Consider the following 27,109-nt stretch of genomic DNA (forward strand, 5'->3'; position numbering starts at 1 on the left):
TTAGACTGTTGTTACATATTGTAATTTAATATTTCCTTGTCTTTTTTTGTTCATTTTTTTGTACATTTTATATTTACATATCACACCGCTTTGTAAACAATATACAACAATTTAATGTTACCTCTGTAAACAATATACAACAATTTAAACTTACCTTGTACATTTAAAATGAACAAGGTCCACTATGTAGCCCTTCCGCATAATATATATTATACTACAAAATATATTTCTAAATTTAAACTTCTTATTTGGAAGATACATAAAAAATAAACAAAATTAACAAAATAATTGCACTAATATTTCGTAGATCACCACACGCTGCTGCGATACGCCACATAATTTTGGAGGGAAAATGAAGTTCTCTTCCCCCCTGGCTTCTCTGTCGGATGTATTAAGATTAAAGGTATTGAAGACTCGCCCCAAAACGTGTGCCGCCCTCCGAAAAAGTTAACTTTCCGTTGCTTGCATGTGAAGTTTTCTTCTTGTCGCTACAAACTGCAGACAGTAATGAAACGTGATACCTTGGTATCTTTTATCTAGACCTGAGATGTCCATCGCTGCTATTTATTCACTGTGTTGTGGGTATTGACCGTAGCTGTATATATTGACTGTACACTAGTGTTTAATTACCAACGGTAGCAAGCTGTGTGTGTATTTTCTGGGATCGATGGTGGTGTCTAACACTTCTGTTACACCTCATTTGAAATTAGGTCAGACTACCGGCATGAGACGTTTCTTTGTGCGCGAGTCTTCACATCCTTTAAAACCACACCCGGCTAAATAGTAGGATTGTTTATATGCTACGGTGGGTTGTGATGTTCCAATCAGGCAATTATATTTCGTAGATAATCTCTAGCCTGCAGTGAATTACGACATACGTTTTAAATAAGTCATTGCTTTCTTAGATTACGCCCTCTAAGATTAAAGTTACAACATGGCTACATTATTTAAAGGCTACACTGAATCGATGTGCTTCGAGAAGGCACTACTCAATCCTTACCATTTCCCTACTTCGACCAGAGGCGTTCATAAAGGGCGAGGGTCGGCCAGGAGTAGAGGTGGGGGGGGGGGATGAAGTGAAACGACCATCCATCGCTGGCCGGGGGCAAATGGTAAGTCGAGGGATTTTTTTCTTTCGTTCAGTCAGGAAAGTATAAGACCATTCCTTTCTGTAAATACTCCCCTTCTTCAACCTCACTTTAAAAAATAATTCAGTGTGTTTGATAGCAGAGCCTTGCGTTTAAATCTAATTTGCTTCTGAAAAATATGCCGCAGAATGCGACAGTTTGACGTCTGAAGGTCTATTTGTTCTGACCATCTAAGGTGGGAGTCTGCTTCCACGGCCCCAGGTTCTGGTCCTATCATAAAGATTCAAGGCCCTATCTGAATAAGTCGGGATAAATTCCTAAATGGGTCGGGATAAATAATACCCACCACCCCATTGAACTCTCGTGCACGCCACTGGCTGTGGCCGTCAGAATAATACATAACATTAGCCCGTTACAGAATAGAGAAGTGATTTTGAAAAGCTGTTCACCTGATCAATTTCAACTATAGTTGAATATAGCTATAATTTTTTTCAACTATAGTTGTAATTGGGGGTTATCTTGGTTAATCTTGACTTCCAAAAATATCTATCTCATATGACAGCTCCTTGAATTTACTCGTTATTAAACCGACAACCTGCTAAGTTCCATGGCGAGTTTAGCCAGTAATTGAATACATCAGCGATGCTCTTTACATACAAGCCTTGCGTCAAAAATGTATAGACTTCACTAAACAGTCGTTGTCTCTCATTTCTGAAAGTATCATTAAATGTTTACAGAAAACTAAACAGAAACTCATTATGACCTTTGAAGATGATCCCTGCAAAGCATAAAAACCAGACATAGAAGTAGACCGCTGTCAAAGTGACCCAATTTTCGTTTCAGCTCCTTTAAATGTTGTCTTGAATTGTACTGGCTATATTCCAAAGTACAGACTAAGAAGGTGCTTCATTAACAGTAAATTAAGTCTCCTCCAATCTCTCGGCATACCATCTACACCCTTCTGTTTTAACAAGAAAGTTTGTCTGTTTTAGTTCAGTTACTTTTTAAGTTCCTTTCTAAGAGAAATCTGTATTACGACGAATCCAACGATTAGTGTAAATTAGCCCTCCCTCGATACGGCAATTGCGAGTCATTGCCCACTTGAAAGACTTTGATGCTGGGGTTATCCGGTAACAAACTGAATGATGTTCGCATCCACCCGATACTCATAGCTAGTACAGCCTAACTACTGTTCATGTTCCACAACCGTGCATTAGTAACTACCGCGCTGTGTTCGTAACACGGTTACATGTGTAACAGGTGGCACAGTAATTACTGCAAAGCTGTTACACGTTCCCATGTAAGACAAATAACTGCGCATCTAGACAAGGAGTCTTTAAGTATGACAATGGGGTACTAGTAATAGTACTGTAGTAGCACTGCCGAGTCATTATGCTGGTAAACTATTACTATATTAAGGCCTAATTTAGACGTGGAACTACCCATAAGGCTAATCTAGGTTCCCCCTCCCCCACCTTAGGTCCCATTTTGTGTATCTGTTTTGTATCTGTTTGAGACTTGCACATGCACACTCACCTGTCTGTGAAGAATATTCAATCAAATGGATTTACTAATACGATAGAGATAAGTAAGGCTACCATCTGAATCTCGCATGCAGTATAAAATAACCGCTGCAGTGTGTCGGCTACGTGTTGTGCCAGCGCCGAACATGCATCTTGTATTGTACGGCTTGGGAGTAGTCTTCGTTAGCCCAGCCGCCGCGCATTTTCACCTTGCGGACTCTTAGTTGTGTAACAGCTTTGCAGTAATTATAATGCTGTAACACATGTAACCGTGTTGCGAACACAGCGCAGTAGTTACTGATGCACGGTTGTGGAATATGAACAGTAGTTACGGTACTTGCTATGAGTATCGGGTGTCGCATGAATGTCGAAATTGAATGGCTGTTGTTATGCTGTGGACGACTTCACAGGGGTTTCCACATACTCATAACACGTAGAGTTTTGGAAAGGTTGATGTTGGCTACCGCTTTGACCATGGCGTCCTCAATTTTGGAAGGCTACAATGAAGACAAGAAAATTTGTGTTAAAAGTTAAACGAATCTGTAATGGAAAAGCAGTCAGCCAGTAATTGAAAAACGGATGGGGCCACACATAGGCATATATTTGCATTTTATAATTACAACAAGTTGCTTACCATCAAATATTTGGCAAATTTGGCGATCCTTGTTAAAGTAGTTGATTGCGTCTTTGTAACCAATATTCTACTTTTCTGCACCGGAGGCACTCGAATTTACTATGCGTTATGTTCTGTAACCAGTTAATGAAGGGTTTTTGTTTTGGATATAAAACCATGTAATTAGCCGGAGGCTTAAAACTCGTCCAAAAAAGGACTTATAACGAGTTCAGCCCAGAATGTAAAGTATGCTAGAATATATTACATTGGATATGAACGTGAAGCAGGCCCATCTTTAAGGGTTGGTGTTTCTCTTCAGAAACAACAGTTATTCTAAGATATAAAGAATGGTTATTCGTTCGCAATTGATGACAAGAGAATGTATGTTGTAAAGGCAACCGGTTGTGCTTCAGTGATAATGCATGAGGCTGTTCGAACTGTGGACATTGAACGGCGTTACGAGTAATTGCTAAGACAGGGACTTCGAGCGCCAGATCGGGTCCTTGGGACAATTCTATCATCTGGCCTCGAGTTGGAATCTAAGACCATTCCTTTAGTCTACTGTGAAAATGAGAATCCGTATCCTTTAATTGATACTTCTCACCGTTCCGTGATTAAGCCCGGGTCCTCGAGGGTGTACTCCCCATGCCCCTCCCATTCCCCTTGTCAGTCCTGTGTATATATTGTCTCAGTGAAAATCACTTAAGTAAATGTGGTTGCACAAGATAAACGAAGTATAGTCATGGTAATGTTACTTACTGTTCTGTGCAAATAGAATTCCCCCTCCTCCGTAGCGAGGATGAGCTGCTCCGACCCATTCTGTATCAGCGCAAAGCTCAAAAACCGCACGTTACAGTCAGCATCCAGTGACGACAGCGGCACCCCCAATAGGGAGTACCTGGTCACCGTTATGACGCCCGATGATCTCAACCACATGACGTACACCATGTCTAAGGAATCACTACATATTCGCCATGCTCTTTTCTCTGCACCATTCCTATGGAAGGTTGTCTTTACCGTCCCTTTCTCCCCATCCAGAACAAACGCCCTGTTCTCGTAAGTACAAACGAAGACATTATCCCCACTTGCCGCCAATGACAAAGGCGCCCGACTGGTGTTTTGCATGGTAATCGTTCGGAGTTGTGTTAACGTTTCGTTAAAAACACGAAGTTCGTTGGTACCCAAAATGCCGACCAGTATCTCGCTGGTACTTTTGTTATAACAGATATTCCAGGCCTCTTCTCCCCTGTTGAGCTTACAGGATACCTCTATGGTGCCATTATCAATACTCATGAGATTAACGTCATTCTCGCAACATGTCGCGACGCGATAGGGGGAGACGGCACAGACGAAACGAAACGCATCGGTATTTCTAGTGGACACCTTGTGTGACGTCAGCTGCTCACCTTTCTGCGTGATGATATCCAGATACGTTTCCTTACTCCCTTTCTTACGGCTGACAAGAGCGATGAGTTGATTGGATAAACCAGAAATGTTTTCAATATACCATCCTTTCTGATATGAGCGGCCCCCAGAGAACTGAGAGGGCCTTTCTTCCCCAGTGTACAACTCGAAATGACCAATGTCACCAGAGTCTTTCGAAGCTTTGTAATAGACCTGGGGGATCTCCAAAACAAACGAATCGTTCGATACGCTGTTTGTGTTGGCTTCAGATCCTTCGATTAGCTTCGAGAGGTCTTGCATCAGTTCGCCTGATTTGGATCCGTTATCGATGCCGTCGACTTTAGAAGCAATCTCCTGATAAGTTTCAAGAAACGATGTTATTGTTACTCGACAATTGGTCGCGTGAGATTCACTGACAAGTTTCAGTTCCTTGAATACCTTTTGAAATATCTCGTCGTTACGGGCTAGTCTATCAGTCGTGCCTTGGATATCCCGCCTCCTTTCTTCCAACTCATTCTTCAAGATCGCCATCTGCTCTGAGGCGACCTCATCTCTCTTTCTTAACTTGGTAGTGAGCTTAGCTTGGGCTGCTTCCTTCTCTTGTTCTAAAACTCTGATTTTCTCCTCGATGCTTCTCACCTCTTCTATTTCTTCAACCTCATATAGCCTTTGGTCAGCTTCTTTCGAGTAAGTGATAGTCTTGGTTTCGTCTTCTTCATATTTGATCAGGTCCGACTCCTCCTTCTGCAGTCGTCTCTTCTGTTCTTCTTGTGCGGTATTGTAGTCCATCTGCAACTTCTGGAAGAGAGAGGTTATCTGAGTCTCTTCGTTTTGATTCTCGTCGCTTGACATGAGACATCGTTCATTGATCTTATCCATGTTTCTCTTCGCAGTTTGTAGACGATTACGTAATGTTTTGATCCTCACAGCAATATCCTCTACGGTATGTCCCATGTGCTTCTCTGTATAACAACTATCACAGATTGGTTGATTGCTGCAAGACTTGCAGCTCTTCGTAAGGTTCTTATCCGGATGGTCTTTACAATGTGAGTCCTGTTTCGGCGTCATCTTGTCGATTAATCTACAAAGTAAAGATGACATAACAGGTACTTTTAGTCACTTTTTGAGCAATAGAAAGTTAATTTTCTAGTATGGCATGTTACAAACGAGCTCTCGAGCCTCTCTAACCTCTGAAAGAGCTCTCCAATCCATCAAACTACTGATAAAAAACATAGGTTTTTACTCTCTCTCTCTTTCAACCGTAAATAAGTGCAACCATCATTAAAAGACAAGTTATTATCAGGAAGCACTTACAAATAAATGCTGTTGTAAATCCAGGGTTTTGAAAAACACAAGTGGGTAAAGTTATGTATTTGTTGTTCACTGTGGACTGCTAACAAGGCCAGAAGACATTCATTTAGCCTTTTTCCCCCTCCGTTTCTAATCAAGGATATTTTTAGCTATAGTCGTTTGACAGCTAATGTGAGACTTAATTGTGATAATTTATTGTTGTTTCTTGTCTGTTTGCTTTCACACGTCTCCCCAATATTTCCCCTGCCACAAAAACAAAACATAAAAACATAGGCTATGTACTCATATCGATACAGGAAATTTCTTATATTTTTTACGAGTGCCCATGTTTTGTGTAGCAGGTTTGAAGGCTCTAAATTGTGGCTCTTGTGAAGAATACTATATAGTTCCTATGTACTTGCATAATATTTTCACCATTGTGGGTAGCTCTGTGCTATGCTTTGCCGAAAAAAAAATGATTGACCTTCATTATATTACAACAATAATGATAGAATTTTGCATCGCCATTTTTGGAGACTCAAAAACTTGTGCTACCTATTTCAATTGCGTTTAAATTTCCGCACCAATGCTACTACACTATTTTATTAACAGATAAACAACCTATTCACCTTATCATGAAAGAAAATAAATTGCATTATAGTTTTTGTCTTCAATACATAATGCAAGTGCTTCCAGTCACTTTATTACGTAGCAAGTCATAATATATTGTTTTGATTATTTATCCTTTCTTTCTTTAAGGATACCGGATGCTACGGTACCCGTCGTATGGCTACGGATATTAGTTGAAACGTATAGAATAATACAGTAATAAATACAAACAATAATACTTCTATAATACAAATAATCCAACAGCAAGAACTCAACACTGCCTTCATTGTTGCAACGAACTAAACGGCTGTGGCGATGGATCTCCAATTACTTTAAAGACAGACATATAATTTTGACGTGTTTCCTCTTAGATAAAGTACAGTGATTCGAAATGAACCAGGAAGTTGCTAGAATCGAGTAACAATTTTGTTTTGCCAGTAGGGCACGCTTGCTATTCTGGAAAAATAGTGGGGGGGGGGGCAGTGCCCCCTAGTGACCTCACGGCTCCTACCCCTAGAACTACGGCATCTTATGAAGGAGCAATTTACGATTTCTCTGACGTAAGGGTAAGAAACTCCTAAAAATTGTTTTAGAAATAGCATTAAGGATAAATATGATTTGCTTCAGTGACTTTTAACTTTGAAGTTTCATAAAACGTATCTTGTATATCTAGTGTCATCTGATGTAGCAAATAAAAGAGCCTTTGTAGTCACTTTAAAGGCATTGAAGACTCGCCCCAAACAGCGTGCCGCTATCTTTAAAAAGTTAACTTTCCGTTGCTTGCAAATGAAGTTTTTCTCTTGTCGCTACAAAATGCAGACGTGATACCTTGTTATCTTTAGCTGGACCTGAGATGTCCATTACTGTATCGTTTGTACACTGTGCTGTGTGTATTGACTGCAGCTATATGTACTGACTGTATACACTAGTGTCTAATAACCGGCGGTAGCAAGCAGTGTGTGTATTTTCTGGGATCGATGGTGGTGTAAGACACTTATGTTACACCTCATTCGAAACTAGGTCAGATTACCGGCATTAGACGTTTTCTTTTTCGCGAGTCTTCACACCCTTTAAATCTCTTGATGTCATTCAGAAGCAGTGATTGAGAAGTCTCGTCGACTTCTCCAAGTTAAAAATCTACATGTTGATAATATGGAAATTGGAGTAGCCGTGAATATAACTAACATGTGAGCTTTATAACCAGTGTGTGGTAGCCTCTACCAAGTGCCAGAATAAAAGAAAAACTTTTCACCACGCCTCAGAGACAACCTTATTTTGAAGTTCTAGTGTGCTAATGCAATAATAAGGATATCGGTATATAGTTCTATAAGACCGATAAACGTTTGCGGGAACTCTATATAATCAAAATCAAGAGGTCGACATTCAAGTATGTAGAGGGTACAGCAACTTTAACAGAAAACGGCCCACAAATGTCTTTGCGGTATGCATTGCATTCTCATTCTTTATATCTATAGAGCATTTTACATATCTTTGCTAAAATATAATTTTGATGACTATAGGTGCTTCTTGTAATCTACGTTCATTTCACTTTTTTTTAACCGATATTGTTTTCAAAGCCCTCCAGTGTACTAAAACATTGCGAAACACGAGCACCGAATCTAAATCAATAAATAAAATTTAATAAAATACCCGGTTCGTAAATCTGAAGTGCCCATGTTTTTATTTTTTATATTTCAAATTGATGGTGGAGAGGGGGCTCTTTTTTGTTATTTTTTTTAACCGAAACTTTAAAACAGAACCTATAAACTTAGTCATATACGGTTATACAAAACACAACCACGCTATAGCCCTATAGTATGATATGGAATAATAAACGGTATAACAATAATATGTCAAATCTAAAAATAACCAATAACTACAGACTGTTTCAGCCTGAGCGACGTCAATATTGTCAACAAATATTAAGTTACAGCAAATCATAATAAACGACCGACTTTATAAAAAACAATATCTGATGTTTTTATACGTGGTGTTTATTTACTTATTTATTTATTATGTTTTAGCGTTGTACATGTACGCATATGGTGTTCATTTATGCATAAGTTGCTTAAGGCTGCCTGTTACTGTATGGATAACACAGAGACGCTGAGTACTACCGGAGGAGGCGAATCCGGGTCCATTATTATCTAACACTTTAGGATCGAGATGGAGTCCTAACGATAGCCAATGACTACAGGCAATAACAGGCAGATATTTGTAAGTGCATGGAAACCAGTTCGAATTGTATACAATAGCCGGTAAAATATTTCCACTGTTTTGAGCTGAAACTTTTCCCCGATCTCTGTTCCAGTAGATGGTTTTTGGAGACCCAGTCCACGTACTGTACGTAGCACCAGCTCAAGTACACTTTTCATTTCATGTCCGTTTTGTCGCTCACTGCTTTTGGCATCGGGACCCACAATAAAGCAACCTGTGCCTTCCACCTTAACAGCGCGGCGACGCGACCGCAATATACACGTTACGTGTGTTATGCTACCACTGCATGAAACTGTGCTATACTTTACGTATATTTACATACAGGATTTACACTGTACAGTGGCAGTATATTACAAATACCGTGTCACGTGAGTAACGGTGTACCAGCGAAACCTATGAAATTGGCCCGCCCTCTAAAAATTTCCTAGCTTAGAGAATGCCTTTTAAGTACTGAAATCGACATATGTCGAATTAATATTGACATATCGGTTTCCCGTGCTCTCATTGGACGCCCAGAGTCACGTGTTGTTTTCTAGCGCTCTGGTTGGAAGAAATCGATCGCATAAGGTTTCTGACTGCTCAATTGTATTATATTCAATTACACTATACCTGCTTAAAGACAAATTCAAAGATAAGTTTTACAAATTACGATTGTAAAAAAAAAAACGAAAAAAGAAAGAGAAAAAAAATATCGTAGGCCTGTGAACTCAAATTACATCCTGATAAAATATTTTTTTGGATCTATTTTGGATGAAAATTGATATATAAAAGCACGCTAGATTTTTATTTTTAGTGAGCTGGATTATTAGATTGATGAATAGAAAGTTATACAAAGATCACTCAGAATAAAATCTCACTTGCCTCTCTTTTCCAAAAATAAACCAAAAACGGAACAAGAAAATCATAGCGATTTCCTTATCGTTTACTCATCAACGTCGTAAGTGGAAACCAATTCTGAAGTGTACTGAAGCCGGCCTACAAGTGTTTTGAGCTGTAATTTTCATAAAGCAGTCTTTCATGGACAAATACTTTTCTTTCATTTATGATCTGCACCGGGCGATACTCTACGTCCGGGTTATTATTTCGATTTCTTTTCTGTTTATTATTATTTTTTTCTTCATATTTTGCTCTTTCAGAAAGAAACCATAAAGTTAATAATTAAACAGAAGTTAAAACTCTCTACGTCGCATTTGTTGCTGTATTGTTCAAACCAAATGACAATAAAAAATTCCGCCTAGCAAAATAAAAACGCATAATCGTAAAATTTTTAAAACACATGTAAGAGTTGTAAATGGTCTATCTTGTAAGTGGGCAAAGGCTTACAAGAGTTAATCAAGCACTTACACAGAGGAGAAATCATAGTGGTGACCATAGTGCAAGAATTTCCTATACAAAGGAACCGATGCCTTTAACGCTGCAGAGCTCTATAGAGTACAGATATACATACATATGGCTAATATAAAAACAAATCATATGGATAATGGGGCAACCTAAGGCATATTTAGGCTATAAATTAGATCCCTTCAATAAGGGTCTTAACACGATATTGTATATGTACCTACCAACATTACAGTGTGCTCAAACATCACAAAAAAATTGCCCCCCAAAAAAGAAAAAAAGTCTGATATATCTGTCCCATAATAATATAATTTTGATTAAAGATACATTTATTCATACCAGGTATCTATGGAAAGAAATTCTTCACTTAAGGAAGCTACAACAGTATATTTGTATCGCTAATGTACGAATTGTGTGTGTGAGTGTGTGTTTGGCATCTTGTCTATAGTAAATAACGAATCGACACAAACATGTCATTAATTTGATCCCAACCATTTATTTCTCCATCATATGCTCACCCTTCTCCCTCCCCTCCCTTTAAAAGAGACCACAGTTGCTCGTTACTTGTGACGTCATCATTGTGGATTTTATATTTTTTAGCTTTTATATTTTATTTCCCATAATAAAAGGCCTTGCTATTGATTTCATGTACATTTCTGTCATCTCGCTTTCAAACCTCATACCCGACGCACCCCGAAACAACCCGATTCGACACTTACCCGACCCGATAATACCCCATCCTCATCCGCCAACCCCCCTCCACCCCACCTCCCCATCCCCGCCTCGTCTTCTTCGTCGTAGCGAAGTTATTTTCTGTTAGCATTAACACTCTGTGAGAGGCGAGAGGTTCACTTACCCACTTATATTCTCGCTGCATTCCTTCGAGAGATCTACGTTTTCTGGGAGTGGTATAAATGAATACCTTTTTTCTACAAAAACAAAGAAAGAAAGAAAGAAAGGAGGAAACTAAAATCATCAGGCAGAACTTAGAAGTAATTTATTCATTCACTCCATATTTTGATGTTGTACGATTTACAAATCCAGTGGAAATCAGGTTCGATCAAGGTCATTCCCTAAATCGACAACAAATGACATCATTAAATCACTCACACATCCTCTCCACTATTAACCTACACAGCTAACTTCCTTCTACATCCCACCCTATCCGTTTTTATACTTTCTTCAAACGTCTAATAACCTTTATTCACTTCGTTTTTCTTTTATTACTTGTATTGCAGAATGTGTGATTATAACTCTGAAAACAATACGTCCAGTTAAGGTTAATTATTTAGATTAAAAACAAAAAACTCGTTTACCTGATAAGATATGTATGTTATTGAATAACAATGACATATTTAACAGAGCCGCCAATCTATTATCTTTAGTCAGTGGGAAGTCTATATCAATATAGGCGTAGACGCCAATGTTTTCTTTCGTCAGAGATGCATATCGAAATTCGAATGGTGAAATTAGTCGTTCGAAAATCCTTCCTCCTAGTTAATGCCTTGTTTTATGATATAACTATTATCATTTCACCGTTGTATTTCACCATCGGGGAAGTTTACATATCCACACGTATTGTTTTAACATATATTATTGTTTATATTATTTATGATATATATATGTATATATTTACATATATATATATATATATATACATATATATATATATATATATATATATATATATATATATATATATATATATATATATATATATATATATATATATATATATATATATATATGTCAACTTATTCTGAGCCTGTCAAGCGCCCTCACTTTGTAGGTACCTACATGACTATACTCCCTGGTGTGTTGTCCGAACCAACCTGATTATAAATATTAAAAGCATCATCTGGGCATGTTTTTTCTTCTTGGGAGGATGGGAGAGGGGCGGGCGCGGGTGGGTTCGGTTGGAGTGCTCAGTGTCAATTAAGTTACGTTCGTCGATTAAGTTATTAATTTTATAATTATTAATAAAAATCATTTTAAAATAATAGAGAAACTTACCATCACTTGGCGCAAATCGACGTAAAGCTCGTTTAGCTAACATATTTGGCATTTCGGTCTGCCGCCCTTGACCTGCAAGAAATACCAAAAACAAAAAACATATAATTAACAATTATTGATCGTGTTTTTTTTATATCTCGTACACAAAGAGCTTTTTGATAATGGACCATTCATTGCCTCCAGACTGTGTAGAATGAAATTTTGAAGAAAAAACTTTCAACGCATTGTTTGATATACTATAGACTTGTTATGATGTCCGTCTATGCTGTTATATTAATTTCTTACGCCTCCCCCCCCCCCCCATATGAGTTATAGATTAATAGAGCGCTGTTTCCTTTCTATTTTGATATCTCCCTCTTAATCCAAAAGACCTTTAACATATAATTCTTTGAACGATCGAACGACTAGCACCTGTCTAGTTAATGTGACTGCCATATGTTGCTTGTTGAAGCGAGAGTTTTCTCTCCCTCTCTCCCTATTGAAAAAAAATAAATCTACGTAGTTGAAGCTGTATTTTTGCGTTAACACTTGTAACTTGTATCATTCTGATTAAGTCACATAACATCCACACACAATGTACGTATAATACTAAACAGGAATGAGAGAGACAAAATTGTGTCGAACCTCTTACGACTACACCTGCAGAAATATTTAATGAAGGAACTTTCATTTCTTTTGCTTCATTTATCAAAAATAAAATGTCATGCCTAATTTCATCATCTTTTGTTGTTGTGATCTTAATTATCAGATTTATTGAATTATTAGACAATTTATTTTCATATTTATGTATTTTATAAAATAGTTTAGAAACGGGAAGTGTGGAGGTAAGTTGGTAGAGAGAAAGACCTGAAGAAAAAAAAATAAATAGATTTTTACATTTTTACATGTAAAAATGTATTGCTATATATCATATAGGCTAATAATAAATATCATGTAGCCAATTTTTGTTTTGTACCATTTGTAAATCTTTCGCCTGATTTTCAGTTTGTTCCGATATTAGTGGGCTTAGGTAAGTTTGATATTTTCCTGCATGTCTGTTGTTATTTAAAATGTCACGTATCTTGCTATAGCAAATTATACCAAATTCAACACAAACTGTTTAGCTTTATGGTAAAATGTAACATCATTTGGCATAGCGCGTTTCACTGCCATATTGGGAACGCGCCGGAGCGTAGTATGCGCGGTCATGCGTGTGACACTCTGGACCAAAAAGAACAGCCTCCATACAACATATATATTTTTTTCTTGTCTTTTTTTGTGTGTATAATTAGCATGAGTTTTAAAACCGTTGAATCTAAAATGTTGAAGCTCTTAGCATGACCTAATGATGGTTTGGTTTCAGTGACAACACTGTTAACCTTTTTTTTTTTTATGTGTTAAAGTAAGTTGGCTGACGTTTCGATCTTAGCAGGATCTTCTTCAAAGGCTAAATAACAAGTATAACAATAACAGAAGGGACAAAACACAGGCACAGAAAACAGACAGGTTCACCATGCTCATTATTTTGTGTGTGTTTTTTATCCCTTCTGTTACTGTTGCTTGTCACTTAGCCTTTGAAGAAGATCCTGCTAGGATCAAAACGTCAGGCCAACTTACTTTTACACATTCTCCTACACAGGCTCTCTAGTGGATAAGCAGTTTGCTAACAGTTTTATTTTATTTTAACTTTTCTTTTACCTTAAAAATATGGTAATAAATAAAGAGATTGACCTTAAAGGTTTCAGATCTTAGTTGTACTTTGACATCAAAGATTTACAAAATAAAATCTCCCAAAACAAGACATTAAAACCACTCGATATATCTCCTCGAACGGAGGACGATTATTCTCTGAGCTGTTGTGGGGAGGGGGAGGGGGAGTGTTCTTCACAGAACCCTCTGCCATGTGAACTAAAAATGATGGAATGGGTTTTTGAATATTTCATGAACTCCTGACTGGCTTATAGACCAATCGAAGGTAATTAAAGTACATACACTGAACCCGACGAGGAAGTACCAAAGCTGTCGAACGAGAATGACATCTATATAAATCCATGAACATGTCATGAAATCATTTTTTTTCTTGTTTGGGCATCAGTTCCCCTTTCGAACTAATGGAAGACCACGCGCCGTACCTCCCCCTCCCCCACCCCACTCTCTCTTTCTGACCCTGCTTCTCACGCCATGTGTGTCACTTGTATCTATTTGGTTGGATTAAGTTAGAAAATTAAAAGAGTCAAGCGTAATGATCACAAATCTAAGTTCAGAAATGCTCAAAGCATTCCCGGGGATGCGGGTACTCTAAGTTAACCCGACCACGGGACCCCAACCCCGACACAGGTTAAGTCAGACCAATTTCAGCAGGGTTTAAACTTCCCGCCGCCCGCTCCCCTCACCCACCCCGACTGTGGCGTGAACCTGAAAGTCATTGCTGTAGGAATTATTGTGGGTGAAGTTCCGCGGCTCCTTATCCCCACCCCCCCCCCGGTGTCGGGGGCCCTTCTCAGTGAAGTAAAATGTTTCTGGGAATCTCAGCAAATATACTTCATGAAGGTTCCACCGTAAGTGACCATTATTTGATTTTCTAACATATTTAAGAGTCTAGCTTTGATGACCTTCAAATTACTGATATAGGAAGCCACGCTATATGCTGTTGCCACCTTTTTTGTTTTGTTATCAGAAAGGTTAATAACCTGCAGCCTATACATTGTGTTGTTACAACTTCATAGTCCCATCTTGCACTACCTGTATAATTGGCAGTTTAAGTCTCCAAGATACATATAACAGATGTTATCTTACAGTAGTAGCTGGTTGAGTTTCCTTACTAAAAGTAATTACACAGCCGTATATAGTGTACTTCCCAATGCAGTGGATCCGTACGCATTATACATTACCATTATGCACCAGTACTGGCGTATTGGTTTTAAGGAATCTGATACGGTTTGGGGGATTGTGGGGTGGAGGCATGTGACAGACTAATGTTCACCCAGAGCAAAGTGCCGCGCCCGCAGAAAATAATAGCTCTGAATATTTCTGAGGGCAATATCCCCCCCAAAAACCCACTCTACCCCCTACCCCTCCTTCAAAGTTCCTATCGCCTAGCTGATATAAAGCGTTCCAAAAAGTGTTTTCTCTGTCGTTCGATTCGTACCTTCAATATTATTTCCAGATATATCCAGAGTGTTGAAAAGGTCACCAGTATTGCCCCACCACCTCCACCCCAACCCCCCACCCCAAGCCCCACCCCACCCCGATTTTTTTTATAGAAAGCAATGGCCTCTTATGTTGTATAAGAAACCTTATACAGCCAATATGAATTCAATCACGTGGGTTCCTCTATGAGTTACTCGGCAGTCAAATTTGGCATTCATCAAAGTTTGGGAATAATTTGGGAAGACCCTGCGAGAAAAGTAAACCCTTTGAAATAGTCTCATGTCAAGTTTGAGAATTCTAAAATAAGCTTTCCATACCGATCGACATTAATTTAAAATTAAATTAAATTTACCAAAAAAATAAACGTCTCATTAAAATTAACAACCTATACGATTTGTGAGTAAAGTCCTTAGAATGGTATATATTCCAAGTTGAGCACAGGTGACCATTTTGAGATTTTCTAGCATATTTGAAACGCGAATCTGATGGCGTTTATTATAGGGCCTATCGTGTGAAAGTTGTATGAAGTATTTCATATGTTTCATCAGCTGCAGGGTATAATGCAACCGAAACCAACGCTGCTATACGCGCGTGGCTCCAAGTAGGCCTACCCCGCATAGCTTACGTTATCTTCATTTTATTGACCTAACATAAATATATATAGTATATAAATACAGAAGTTAGTTACGCAGGCATGCCTTGATTCAAAGTTGACTTTGCATGAGTGTGTCATAATCTCGCAAATTGTTTAGGTTTAAATAGGTTGAATAATTGCCTACTTAATGAAGCCATGTCGTAATTATGAAATGAATTATGATCTTGAAAGATCATAATATATATATATATATATATATATATATATATATATATATATATATATATATATATATATATATATATATATATATAGTATATGTGTGTGTGTATATATATCAAAACTATTAAGTAAACTTTAGAAGCTATTTGAGATTCCCAATATGGCCATGAACGGTAATTTTATGGACCACACGTTTCAGAAACTGCCTGAACATACATTACAGTCGTTTCCGTCGTTAATATCTGACTTCATAAATTTACACGAACAGAGTGAAAGAGTTATGGCTAGCAAGGCGGATGCAAATCAGTGAACCACTGGAGTATAGAAAAAGTGCAGTGTTAATGTGTACATTAGCCTATATAGCCTACATAACGTGTATATATATATTTCATGTGCAATTAACCTATCTTCAAAGTTGTTTCCAAAGTTGGAAAATATAGCACCATTTTTGCATCTAAAGCACCAGCCATTTTACCAAGATTTCTCAAAGGGGAAGGTGCCACTCCTTGCACCCCTTCCCTGGACGATATATATATATAGCAGCTTAGAATTCCTCCCCCCCCCCCTCTCACCCCCTCCCCTCTCGTACAAAATGGTGGTTGCTACCCTGTCCAATACTCATTGCTTGTTTAAATAATTAATTCCATACTTACCTTGCAAGAGTTAGCTCAAATCCAAAAACAAAAAGAGGCAACAGTCTGGTTTGAAATAATCTCTATATATATATATATATATACAGATTATGCATCACACTATATATACGTAAACACAAAAACTAAACAGACTCGCCGCGTTGTGCATGTCATAACACAATTTTATTCCGGCATTCCAAGTCGAAACCAGGCACTGTGAATATTATAACAGTGACAGACTTTGCTATGATCCGAAGAGCGGATTATTATGTCAAACTTGTCTGCATGCAGGCAGGCAACCGTAACTTGAGTGAGAGACTAGGCTGAAAGGAATTCGGCTGTCAAAATACACTGTGACGCCCCAAATTTGGTACATTTTTTTCCTTTCAGCGCGCAAATTGATTTTACATGTCTCCTTATAGACATCAATGACCCTAGCAACGAAAATATTGAGGTCAAAGGTTCAATTGAGCTGCGTCTCCGGTGGATCAAATGTCTTGAGTATTTTTTTGCCCGAAATAGTTTGGCAAAGTTTTCTGTTGCCATTCCAAAAATTTGTGAAAATATTTAACTGACTGACTGACCCTCTGAATCGTATTGATATGAACGTATTAGGTATACACATTAAAAGACTTTTTTGTACTGGACAAACACCAGGAAGTGGACTGGAAGTGGGTCTGATATACCAGAAGAGGGAAATGGCCTTGTGATTACGGAGTTTTTGAAGCGCCATGTTTGTGGTACCATCATTTCAGGCTAATTAGAAATAAAAACAAGAAAAAAAAACATCACTGTTGTTTACATTCGCCAGCCGATTAAAGGAAATAAAATACAGGCAAGTTATTGTGTGCCTGTGCAATATTTTTACTTTTCCCGCTTCTGCAAAAATCTTCGTGAAATAGTGCAAGTTGAAATAACGCCACGACGGTTACTAGCACAACGGAGGATATGGCATACCGGTCGTGGAGAATGTGTGTGGGAGGGGGGGGGGTTGGTGGCATCGCCCTAAGGGTTAAACACATCCCATTGTTATCTTCTTTAAACTTAAGTAGATTAATTTCCAATCACGGAGACATATTCGATTGCGAAGTTTAGGATAAGCCCGTCAATTGCAGTTTTTCCTCAGTTTAAAAAGGTATCTCTCCGGCGCTCCTTCCACCCCTCCCCCACCCCCACCACAGCCTCTTTATATAACGGAACAACCTCCCGTTGGTCCAACTCAGCAGATATTACCTGTACATGTGTATCAAAAATTATATATCAGAATTGTTTTTTTGCAATGATAGGCAGGCACTGATAAACTCAAACATTAGCAAACTTCATGCTAATTTAAAGGCTACCCCAACTATCAACTTCGACCTGACCGGGTCCTGGATTGTTAGAAAAGGAATGGGTATGGTCGTGTGGTCGTTTGACATGAACTTCCATTAAAAGGGTCTGGCGGGGTTTCCACCTCAACAAAATTAACATTTAGACGACAAAATGATGCATTCTGACCATATGTTAAGACTACAAATATAATAAAAAATAAAAATAGACTAGTAAAAACAGTGACACCCCCAAAACAAACAACTTTACAGTGGGATATTCAAACAGTGACAAAACTAGAATTGTTTCACAAATAACTTAGCTGGTTTGTGTCCGCCAAAGATGTTTTATTTTTAGCCCGAACGTACAACCATGGTAACGATCGAATCGGTTAACAAAGGCAGACAATTAAAGGCCGTGACGAACTTTCCGTTAGGGGCATGTCCCTTCGAAGAGCATTGTTTACCTATAAAAGTTAACCTTTGAGTCATTTTAGAAATCCTTAAAGACGTTTAGTCATGCGTGGCTATACAATCGCTATACGCGACTCATTATACAACGTACGATTTTTTTTCTTCAGAAGACACACACGGGCCCAGACATATACAAAACAACCGAACACACGATGTGTAGGCCTACACAGTATAAGGGTGATGAATTTCTTTACATACATGATACATACAGCTAACTATATCGCCTAATGAATAATATATGAATGCAACTAAGAGGTAGACAGGTAGTACATCACGGTGGCTCATGAGCTACAATATGACACGACTCGTTGGCAATGCAATAAACGGCTCTCTGGCGGAAAATATCGTAGCAACTCTACTTAATTTGTTGACATCCGAAAATATTAATATAAATGGTATACATCAAACATTTCGTTCATAGCTTGCTGCTCTGGCATACATATTTATAGGCTTAGGGTACCCTCACATAGTATAGGGTGCAAGATTGGATATAAGTTAACACGTTTTGAAGGTTTACAGCCTTTTATCAAGGCCAATTCATTCTCACGCGACCTTACAGACGTGCAGTTTAACCCGTTCCTACTGCAGGGTCGTCATTGGTAACCTGGTCACACCGATGGACCCATCCAAATGTGCACACCATACAAACAGTTTCACCGGGGCAATATACGGTGTGTAACCATAGGGATATCCCGTAGGGACGCAGACAAACCCCGGAGCAAGAAAATATACATTTTACTACTGTTACTACGGTAGGCTCGAGCACAGAGTATAGGCCTAGCTACTCGTATATACCCATACCAAGGGGATATTTCTGAGGCGTACCCCAATACGTATGCTGCTCCTTCATGTACTGTACTGCAAGTCTATACATTTCTAAGCGCGTTTCGTAGCCTAGAACCCCAAAACTTTGAAAACTATATACCACTGCATGGTATAACACTTGATTATTAAAAGCTCCCCCACCCCCCGCGCCCTTTTGTTGATAGTTTGGTACGGTCCACTCCTGTTCGATTCCGTATCAGTGACCTATGTGCTTTTTACAACCGGACATTCTTATACACAGTGCACGCTACCCATTATGAGTTTATAACGATCATATGTATTTTAGTATAGTCTCCATATCCAGCCGCTTTAAACATGTGCATAAACAAACGATTGTTATACCTTTACCTGCATCTTTGTCTAACGTCCAGAGCTGGTCTTCTGGTATTGTTGTGATCTTACTTAACTGTACCGGTCCATCTGTTGACCTCATGTCGGCAACGTAAAACGTCTTTCTCGAAATAAGCCTTTTCATCTTTTATTCAAAGTTTTAAAATCGTCAGTTAAACAAAAATATATCAAACATTAATCCTCCCGCATTTTTCCGCGTTCTAATAACAACAGTTTATATACACACCGGCCGCACATAACAAGTAGATATATAGGCTATCCCTTTATCAACGTATATGTGTATGCATGTATACAGAAACATGATGGAACGCCAAACAATATATAGCCTGTCACGTTAATATTAATTGGTTCACAACGATACTGCGATACAGTTTGTAAATTATTTCAGGAGAAATGTAATCAAGTATGCGATCAGCAATTGGGGTATGTTTAACGACAACATTCACTTTCTCTTTTTAGTTATGCTGACTCATCGTATAAACATGACGTACGTGTATGATATAATAAATCCTAGGCTAGATAGATTTGCGTATCCTAACACAGTATATAGTGTCAAAGATGGTTTGTTTCCATTTTAGACTTTTTCAAAGTCCCTTCCCCCCCGCGTATTTTTTTTTTCCCCAGGAAGAACGTGGGCATCGGCCAATCAAATCCCTGGATTCCAAACATGTGACGCTTTTTCCAAAAAACATGTTCTGAATCTTTTTTCCTAGTTTTGACCCCAGATTATAAACAACAACCCTTCATTTTCATGGAAACTAGATCCCTAACCCACTTTCTAAACCCTAACTCTGATTTCAAAAGACTTTGTAAATTCCTGAAAAACCTGAAACCCACGTACGTCCTGGGAAAAACCGCTTCCCGCCCCCCCCCCAACTGCCCCCCCCCTCTCGATTTTCAAACTATTCAGCACAAATCGTTGAAAGACATTTAACATTCATTTCTCTTATAGTCTTTTCACTCCCTATGGCTATTACGTTATATGTTATTTGTCATTTTGTTAATCTCTGGATTGTTATTACGAGGTACTGTGTGAATGTCTCGTATACCTCACTGAGGTGATGCGTGCAGAAATCGAGTAAAACTGAAACTGATGTCACAGGTGGTATAGCGTCACAATGCTTTGCCGCCTCGAAACAAAACCAAGTTGTTGACTGAAACACATGACCGTGTGAATGACATCATAGGACAAGCTAAAAGGTGAATGAGAGGGGTAGGTAATGGACCTACCTGGTGGGTATGGGGTTAGGGAGGGGTCTAGTTGGAAATTCACGGGTCTTTTTATTATGATATGATGTGGCCTTCAAAATTTTAAAAACAAAAATCCAAAATGTGATAATTAAAACCATAAACCTGTTAGACATGCTGTGTATGTGTGTGTGTGTGTGACTGCCTACAGTTGTAAAATATCCACCTACAAGGTCGAGGTTATTTTATCACACTTTTCCATCTCATAAATATTCATTAATGTGTGAATAATCGTTACATTCGACTTAAAAGGACAGAATGTCGCTTAGAAACCAGTATACCACTTACACCTGCCAAAAGAAAATTAATATATGCAAGAAAATTCAAATAGACCTACCAGGAAATGTTAAAAGTTTCGACTGTCTCTGCATGGTTTGATATACAGTTGTAAAGTATCCACCTACAAGGTCGATGTTATTTTATCACACTTTTCCATCTCATAAATATTCATTAATGTGTGAATAATGTGTGAACATTCGACTTAAAAGGACAGAATGTCGCTCGGAAACCAGTTTTACCACTTATACCTGCCAAAAGAAAATTAATAATATATGCAAGAAAATTCAAATAGACCTACCAGGAAATGTTAAAAGTTTCGACTGTCTCTGGTTTGATATAAAAAAAATAATCAAACTAAATAATAAACAACATTTTCAAAGGACTTTCGTGTTGGGAAGCATCCAAAATTCACACAATCACACACACACCCACACGCACGCAATAGGAACTGTTCACGCCGTACTGCTATATAGGGAAGGAAATAGTTAATTAGCAATGAAAGTGAAACTAAAGTAATGACGAAATGTTAGCATTAGGGCTAACACATCGCCTCGTAAACATCTAACAACACTGTGATGAATTCATTATGACACGGTGTTAACTTATATGTAGGCTTTATGGGTATATTGTTTTACTAGTTCTGTTTTTGGTGACATATTTGCCTTACTCTAGAGATCAAACATGATTCTATAACCAACTCGAAGTCATTTGTGATTCCTAAAGCCGGATCTCGAAAGAGATACTTTGAAAACTTACTTTTGTTAATGAAATGGAGGTAAACGACAAAGGCAAATGAATATATATAATTGAAATCGTAATGAGTTGAATAATCCAGAACAGTGAAAAAACCTTCCAGCCTCCACTGGGATTCGAACCCGGGCCTCCCGCTTTATATGCGGACACCCAAACCACTAGGTTATGGACGCTGATTGTATATATGTCCAGAGGTTCGAAACCGGTAAGGAAGGTCGTTATTCCTCTGTAGGCGTTTGTCACCTGTATCGAACAATACTAGTTCTGTTTTGGTGACATATTTGCCTTACTCTATGGAGATCAAACATGATTCTAACCAACTATATATATATATATATCTATATATATATCATATATATATATATATATATATATATATATATATATATATATATATATATATATATATATATATATATATATATATATATATATAAATATATATATATTAAAACGAAAATCCACGCGTACTCCAAAAGAAAATAAGATTATGAGTACTGTTATGGAGTACTGTGTTTGACCTTCGTCGGCAATACTTGGCAGTGGAATGGAAAGAACATAATTGTAAACACAATGAAAGTATGACGTTAGATAAGTGTAAGTGACATTGATGGAAATAATACCAAATAAACCATGACTATACAGGGAAGCGGATTAAGGAGCAACGAATAGGAAGAACGGATTACATTATGTTGAGGACGGTGATGTGATTTAATACAAAAGATCTAATCGACTTCTTACCGTTTTACGTTCAGTTTTGTTAGTTAGAGTCAATTTGTTAGTTAGAAACAATTTAAAAAAAAAACTGTTTAGATTTTTCAAAAAAATGTCAATGTAGATAGAATTGTTCGGAAACGGGGAATCCTGTAAACTGATCACAAATAATCGAATTTTTGGGATTATTAAAACGTAGGCTGAACCGACAAACAATTTCATTGGTAATTTCAATTTCAAGGTAAAACAGGCTTTCGGTTTCGCTATGAGTCTAATTACGAGCCAAATGTTATTTCTCTGCTTTTGTATATATATATATAAATAAATATATATATATATATATATATATATATAAATATATATATATATATATATATATATATATATATATGTATGTATATATATATATATATATATATATATATATATATATATATATATATATATATATATATATATATATGCGGTACATATACATATTAACATGTATTATTACTATATGTTAATATTTTCTTGCGTAATTTCGAATCCAACACAAATACTACCTACTGACCTGTTAGACTGTGCTTGATTATAGATAACTTAATACCTTTTAATGGCACTAAAGATATCCAAATTTGAATACTGAGAAAACATATCACAACTGTTAAAACAAGTATATACGACATAATGCCACCGAGTAAGCGTCCTGCAGAGGGGCATTAATATTGTTTTTCTTCAAATCCGCCCTAAAACGAAAGTGGGGACACTAAGAGAAACTACTCCTCTACGCTATTGAGGCAATATGTTGTGCACGATGTTTATAATTTGGGAAACTCTCCTATTCCGACTGTTGTCATGGTGACAGAATCTTAGTCAACAAGTCTGTCATACCTCATTGCCATCAAAACGTTCCCGCCCACGTCAGTCACAACACTGACAAATTAATCAATTTCAAAATAATGTTTCTTTATTTTCAAAACCATAATAACGTGACTAATAACACACTTTCATAATAGACAGGGGGAATGCCCGTATCATGATTAAGAGGAATGTAACGAGGGATGATGGGTGGAGTTAGGGCGGGTTTGGGCGGGCGGGGGGGAGGGGTCATAGTTGTCATTTAAAGTTAAAAATGTAAAATATTGCTAGCTATTTGCATCTCTACAGTACATAGAAACTTTAGGCTATAAGCTACTTTTCTTAGAGCGTTCTGACCATTGTGGGATATGGTTACGTCATTTTAATCATCTTAAAAAAACTGACCTTCTTCGAGGCTAATATCGACTGTGATATGCACAGTGGCGGAGCTAGGGTATTGGTCAGGGTGCGAGAATGGTCTGTAGGGGCGCTTTCGACACTATCTAAGCGGAGCGCCACCACAGGTAGGCGCGGAGCGTACAGAAATTTTTTGAGTAAAGATACTCCCTAGATCGCCGGCAATTACACTTTTCCGGGCCTGGCTAATTTGCAGATAAACGAAGAATAAATAGGCTAGGTGTCATCGCCATTTTGTCAGGCAATTACACCAACAAAATGTGACAAATGTCAATAGGTATTTGAGAGCGCAATAAAAAAGTCAATACTCGCGTATAAGTAAAAAGTGGTAAAAAACTGAAAAGGGCGCCAGCAGTCCATTTGAGTCCGTCAGGGGGGCGGGGGGGGGGCATCCGCCCCTCTGACTGTATGGACGCTCCGCCAATGGATATACACCCATGCATTAACGGCTGCTACTCTAAACTGCCCGATATACCAAACAATACTTCCTTGTACCAACAAATAGGTTATACATATTGATATTTAGAGAAGCCTGCCAACAGTTAAAGATGTCTGAAAGAAAAACATAATAATAATAATAATATACTTACCAAACGCTGTACCTTGACCAAGCACATGAAATTAATAACTGCGTTATTCACTGTTTGTAGTAGGCTATAATATCCAATGTATATTAAGGCTGTTCACAGGGGGAAACAGTTTTTCAAAGGTTGGATGAAGCCACTGGTGACAAAGTTTTCCGACAGCATTGATGTAGTCTCTATGTTTGGTAGGCGCTTATAGTTCCATATTCAGGGTTAGCGTCACTTATAGTTTCGCAACGGCGTAACAGTTAACAGTTTTAAAATACAAAAGAAAACCACACACTTGAAATTGCATATACGCTTGCTGCATTTATTAAGAAACAGTGTGCAGTGTGTGTGTGTACACATTGGTATAATAAATAGTGCAGAACTTTGTACCGTTCGTTTACAAAGAGGTCTGTCTATACACTTTATACGCTGGTATAAGTTTTAAGCACTTATCGTTAAGAGAAAAAAAAAGAAGAAAAAAAGTTAACTTACATTGTGCGGGCTATATGGGTGAACGATTCCATTGTTGTCCGTTACGGTGACTAAAATTGGTGTCAAGGTGTTGCGTGCGATATAGAAACCAGGTATATCAACCGATATCGCGATATTTATAGCAACCTTATAAGTTTACGAACAGGTTCAAATGATCTTGAATGGCATTGTTCCGTGATACTAATACAGTGACATTTGAATCCTTCTCCTGATGCGCGGCTGTATATATGATCTTATAAACTAGGTACTTCCGTGTATCTAACAGAACTATATACATCAAGTTACGTTCTGTGAGGCCTCTTATATTCTAATAAAACTTTGACACAAAGTACAGGATTTCCAAATGTCCCGTCGGTGGACTAGTCAAACTTCCTTAAAGGGGGTGAACCTGAGTTGACCGGCTTCTTATCATCAGTTTAACAGGATATTCCAGAGGGGGTGCGTGGGTGGAGGGGTGGTGTTGAGGGGGGGGGGGCATTTTTGACGGATCACTTAACATCTTGAGGTGTAGCCTGAACTTCACAGGTTTGTTTCCATAGTTATTTTTTCCTTTTATTTATTAATTAATTAATTAATTTAATTTTTCAATTTATTGTTTGGCCCTTTCATTGAAATGGGTTCTCAATTTTCTATAAATTGCTAAGATTACGCTCGTTTTTGGAATATTCGTTATCGATTATAATAACCCACTAGAATATTGTTACTATACATATATATATATATATATATATATATATATATATATATATATATATATATATATACCAAACTGAAGATTATGCATCAAGGTCAAAGTAGCAACTTCTCAGCAGTTTCAAAATATTAATAACTAGCTGTGATAATTAGGTATATTTAAAACAATGTAATGACGATATGATATGATCTAACTTTGCTGCCAACATCCTATTCTCTTGATGCTTTTGCAATATTATATAGAACGATTTTGGAGTAAGGTTTTCCTTTGCAAGACTCATAAAAATTTTCTTGTAAGGCGATCGTTTTAATAACCTCATATATATTCAACTTACGCAGTAAAAACGTTATATGATGAAGTTAGTAACGCGGTTGATATGTCTTGAATAAAACGTCAACATAATAGTTCCGACGTATTTGCAACGCCCTTGTTTAAACTAGGGAGTGAAGACTCGCGCACAAAGACCTAGTTTCGAATGAGGTGTAACAGAAGTGTTAGGCACAATCATCGATCCCAGAAAATACACACACAGCTTGCTACCGTCGGTATTTAGACAATAGCGTACAGTCAATACATGCAGCTACGGTCAATACCCACAACACAGTGTACATAGCAGCGATGGACATCTCAAGTCCAGATAAAAGATAACACGATATCACGTTATCACTGTCTGCATTTTGTAGCGACAAGAAAAAAAACTTCACTTGCAAGCAACGGAAAGTTAGCATTTTCAGAGGGCGGCCCGCGGTTTGGGGTGAGTCCTCAATGCCTTTAAAGCACACTTTTCCGACAATTTTCTCTCTTTATAGTGAATGTTATACTTCCAATGCCATTTTGGGTCACAGGTAATTTACTGCAAGATGGTGCTAGAGAACGGCGGACCAAAGGGAAAATCCGAAACATTATATCAACCGTAATAAGAATACACCTGTAAAAGTGCTTCACCTACTAACTGCAGATGTGTGTCGAAGGGGGAGGGAGTGGGTGGGCGGGGCCAGTTGGGAACAATAACAAAACATTCCCCGGCTTTAAATTGGAATGACTTCCCAATTGAGTTATACCATGTTAAGTATAGTTGTATGTATAATTCCAATACAACGCGGGAAGCGTGATACTATGAGTGTGAATTTGTTTTTCATTTCATTTATGTATTATTGTACTTCAAGTATATCATAGGAAGTGCTGAACTTACTGGGAAAACAGGGTCAAACCCCATCTGCTACAGAACCTCACCATCCCACCCCACCCCACCGCACCCACCCACCCCACCCAGATAAAAAGGGAAGCACACATCTCAATGGTTTTTCCACCAGTGGCAGGTGAATTCCCTGAACCATGGTTCACCCGCCACTGGCATTGGCACCTGACCGGCATTGGCTACTCTTAATAAGGCTATACTCAGCAACCTGGCCAATTTCACTAAAGACGTATCTTAATTATCTGTGTCCCTCAAATTCAATGGGTAAGTTG

At 38.0% G+C, this 27,109-nt stretch overlaps 1 protein-coding gene and 1 long non-coding RNA gene across 7 annotated transcripts in view; one reads left to right on the forward strand and one right to left on the reverse strand.

The window, feature by feature from the left end:
- LOC139976807 (uncharacterized) lies at nucleotides 1-25,206 on the reverse strand. 4 transcript variants are annotated; one of them, XM_071985602.1, is made up of 5 exons: nucleotides 24,946-25,206; nucleotides 12,096-12,167; nucleotides 10,939-11,011; nucleotides 3,984-5,709; nucleotides 1-3,108 (listed from the first exon to the last, which is right to left on the reverse strand). In XM_071985602.1, the coding sequence occupies exons 2-5, from the start codon at nucleotides 12,145-12,147 to the stop codon at nucleotides 3,016-3,018; spliced, it is 1,944 nt and encodes a 647-aa protein (XP_071841703.1). In that variant the 5' UTR covers nucleotides 12,148-12,167; nucleotides 24,946-25,206; the 3' UTR covers nucleotides 1-3,015. The 4 variants fall into 4 exon arrangements, with proteins under 4 accessions (XP_071841703.1, XP_071841702.1, XP_071841700.1 ...); XM_071985601.1 differs by lacking the exon at nucleotides 24,946-25,206 and adding an exon at nucleotides 24,472-24,893; XM_071985599.1 differs by lacking the exon at nucleotides 24,946-25,206 and adding an exon at nucleotides 19,628-19,895.
- The window catches only part of LOC139976819 (uncharacterized), an 8,108-nt gene continuing 938 nt past the window's right edge, over nucleotides 19,940-27,109 (forward strand). Inside the window, exons 1-2 of one of the 3 annotated variants that reach the window (XR_011796280.1) lie at nucleotides 19,940-20,053; nucleotides 26,953-27,101. This is a non-coding gene — a long non-coding RNA (uncharacterized lncRNA). Of the gene's footprint in view, nucleotides 20,054-25,430; nucleotides 25,471-26,252; nucleotides 26,394-26,952; nucleotides 27,102-27,109 lie in introns of those variants that run through there. The other 2 variants (XR_011796278.1, XR_011796279.1) reach the window with 2 other exon arrangements.

The sequence above is a fragment of the Apostichopus japonicus genome, chromosome 12 (genome assembly GCF_037975245.1).
Source record: "Apostichopus japonicus isolate 1M-3 chromosome 12, ASM3797524v1, whole genome shotgun sequence".
NCBI lineage: Eukaryota > Metazoa > Echinodermata > Holothuroidea > Aspidochirotida > Stichopodidae > Apostichopus > Apostichopus japonicus.

Coding starts and splice junctions, on each gene's coding strand:
- LOC139976807 (XM_071985599.1), bottom strand. CDS start 19,754: ATGAAAAGGCTTATTTCGAGAAAGACGTTTTACGTTGCCGACATGAGG. Junction 11,012..12,095: donor TCGATTTGCGCCAAGTGATG/GTAAGTTTCTCT, acceptor TTGTTTTTGTAG/AAAAAAGGTATTCATTTATA. Junction 3,109..3,983: donor AATTCTATTTGCACAGAACA/GTAAGTAACATT, acceptor TCTTCATTGTAG/CCTTCCAAAATTGAGGACGC.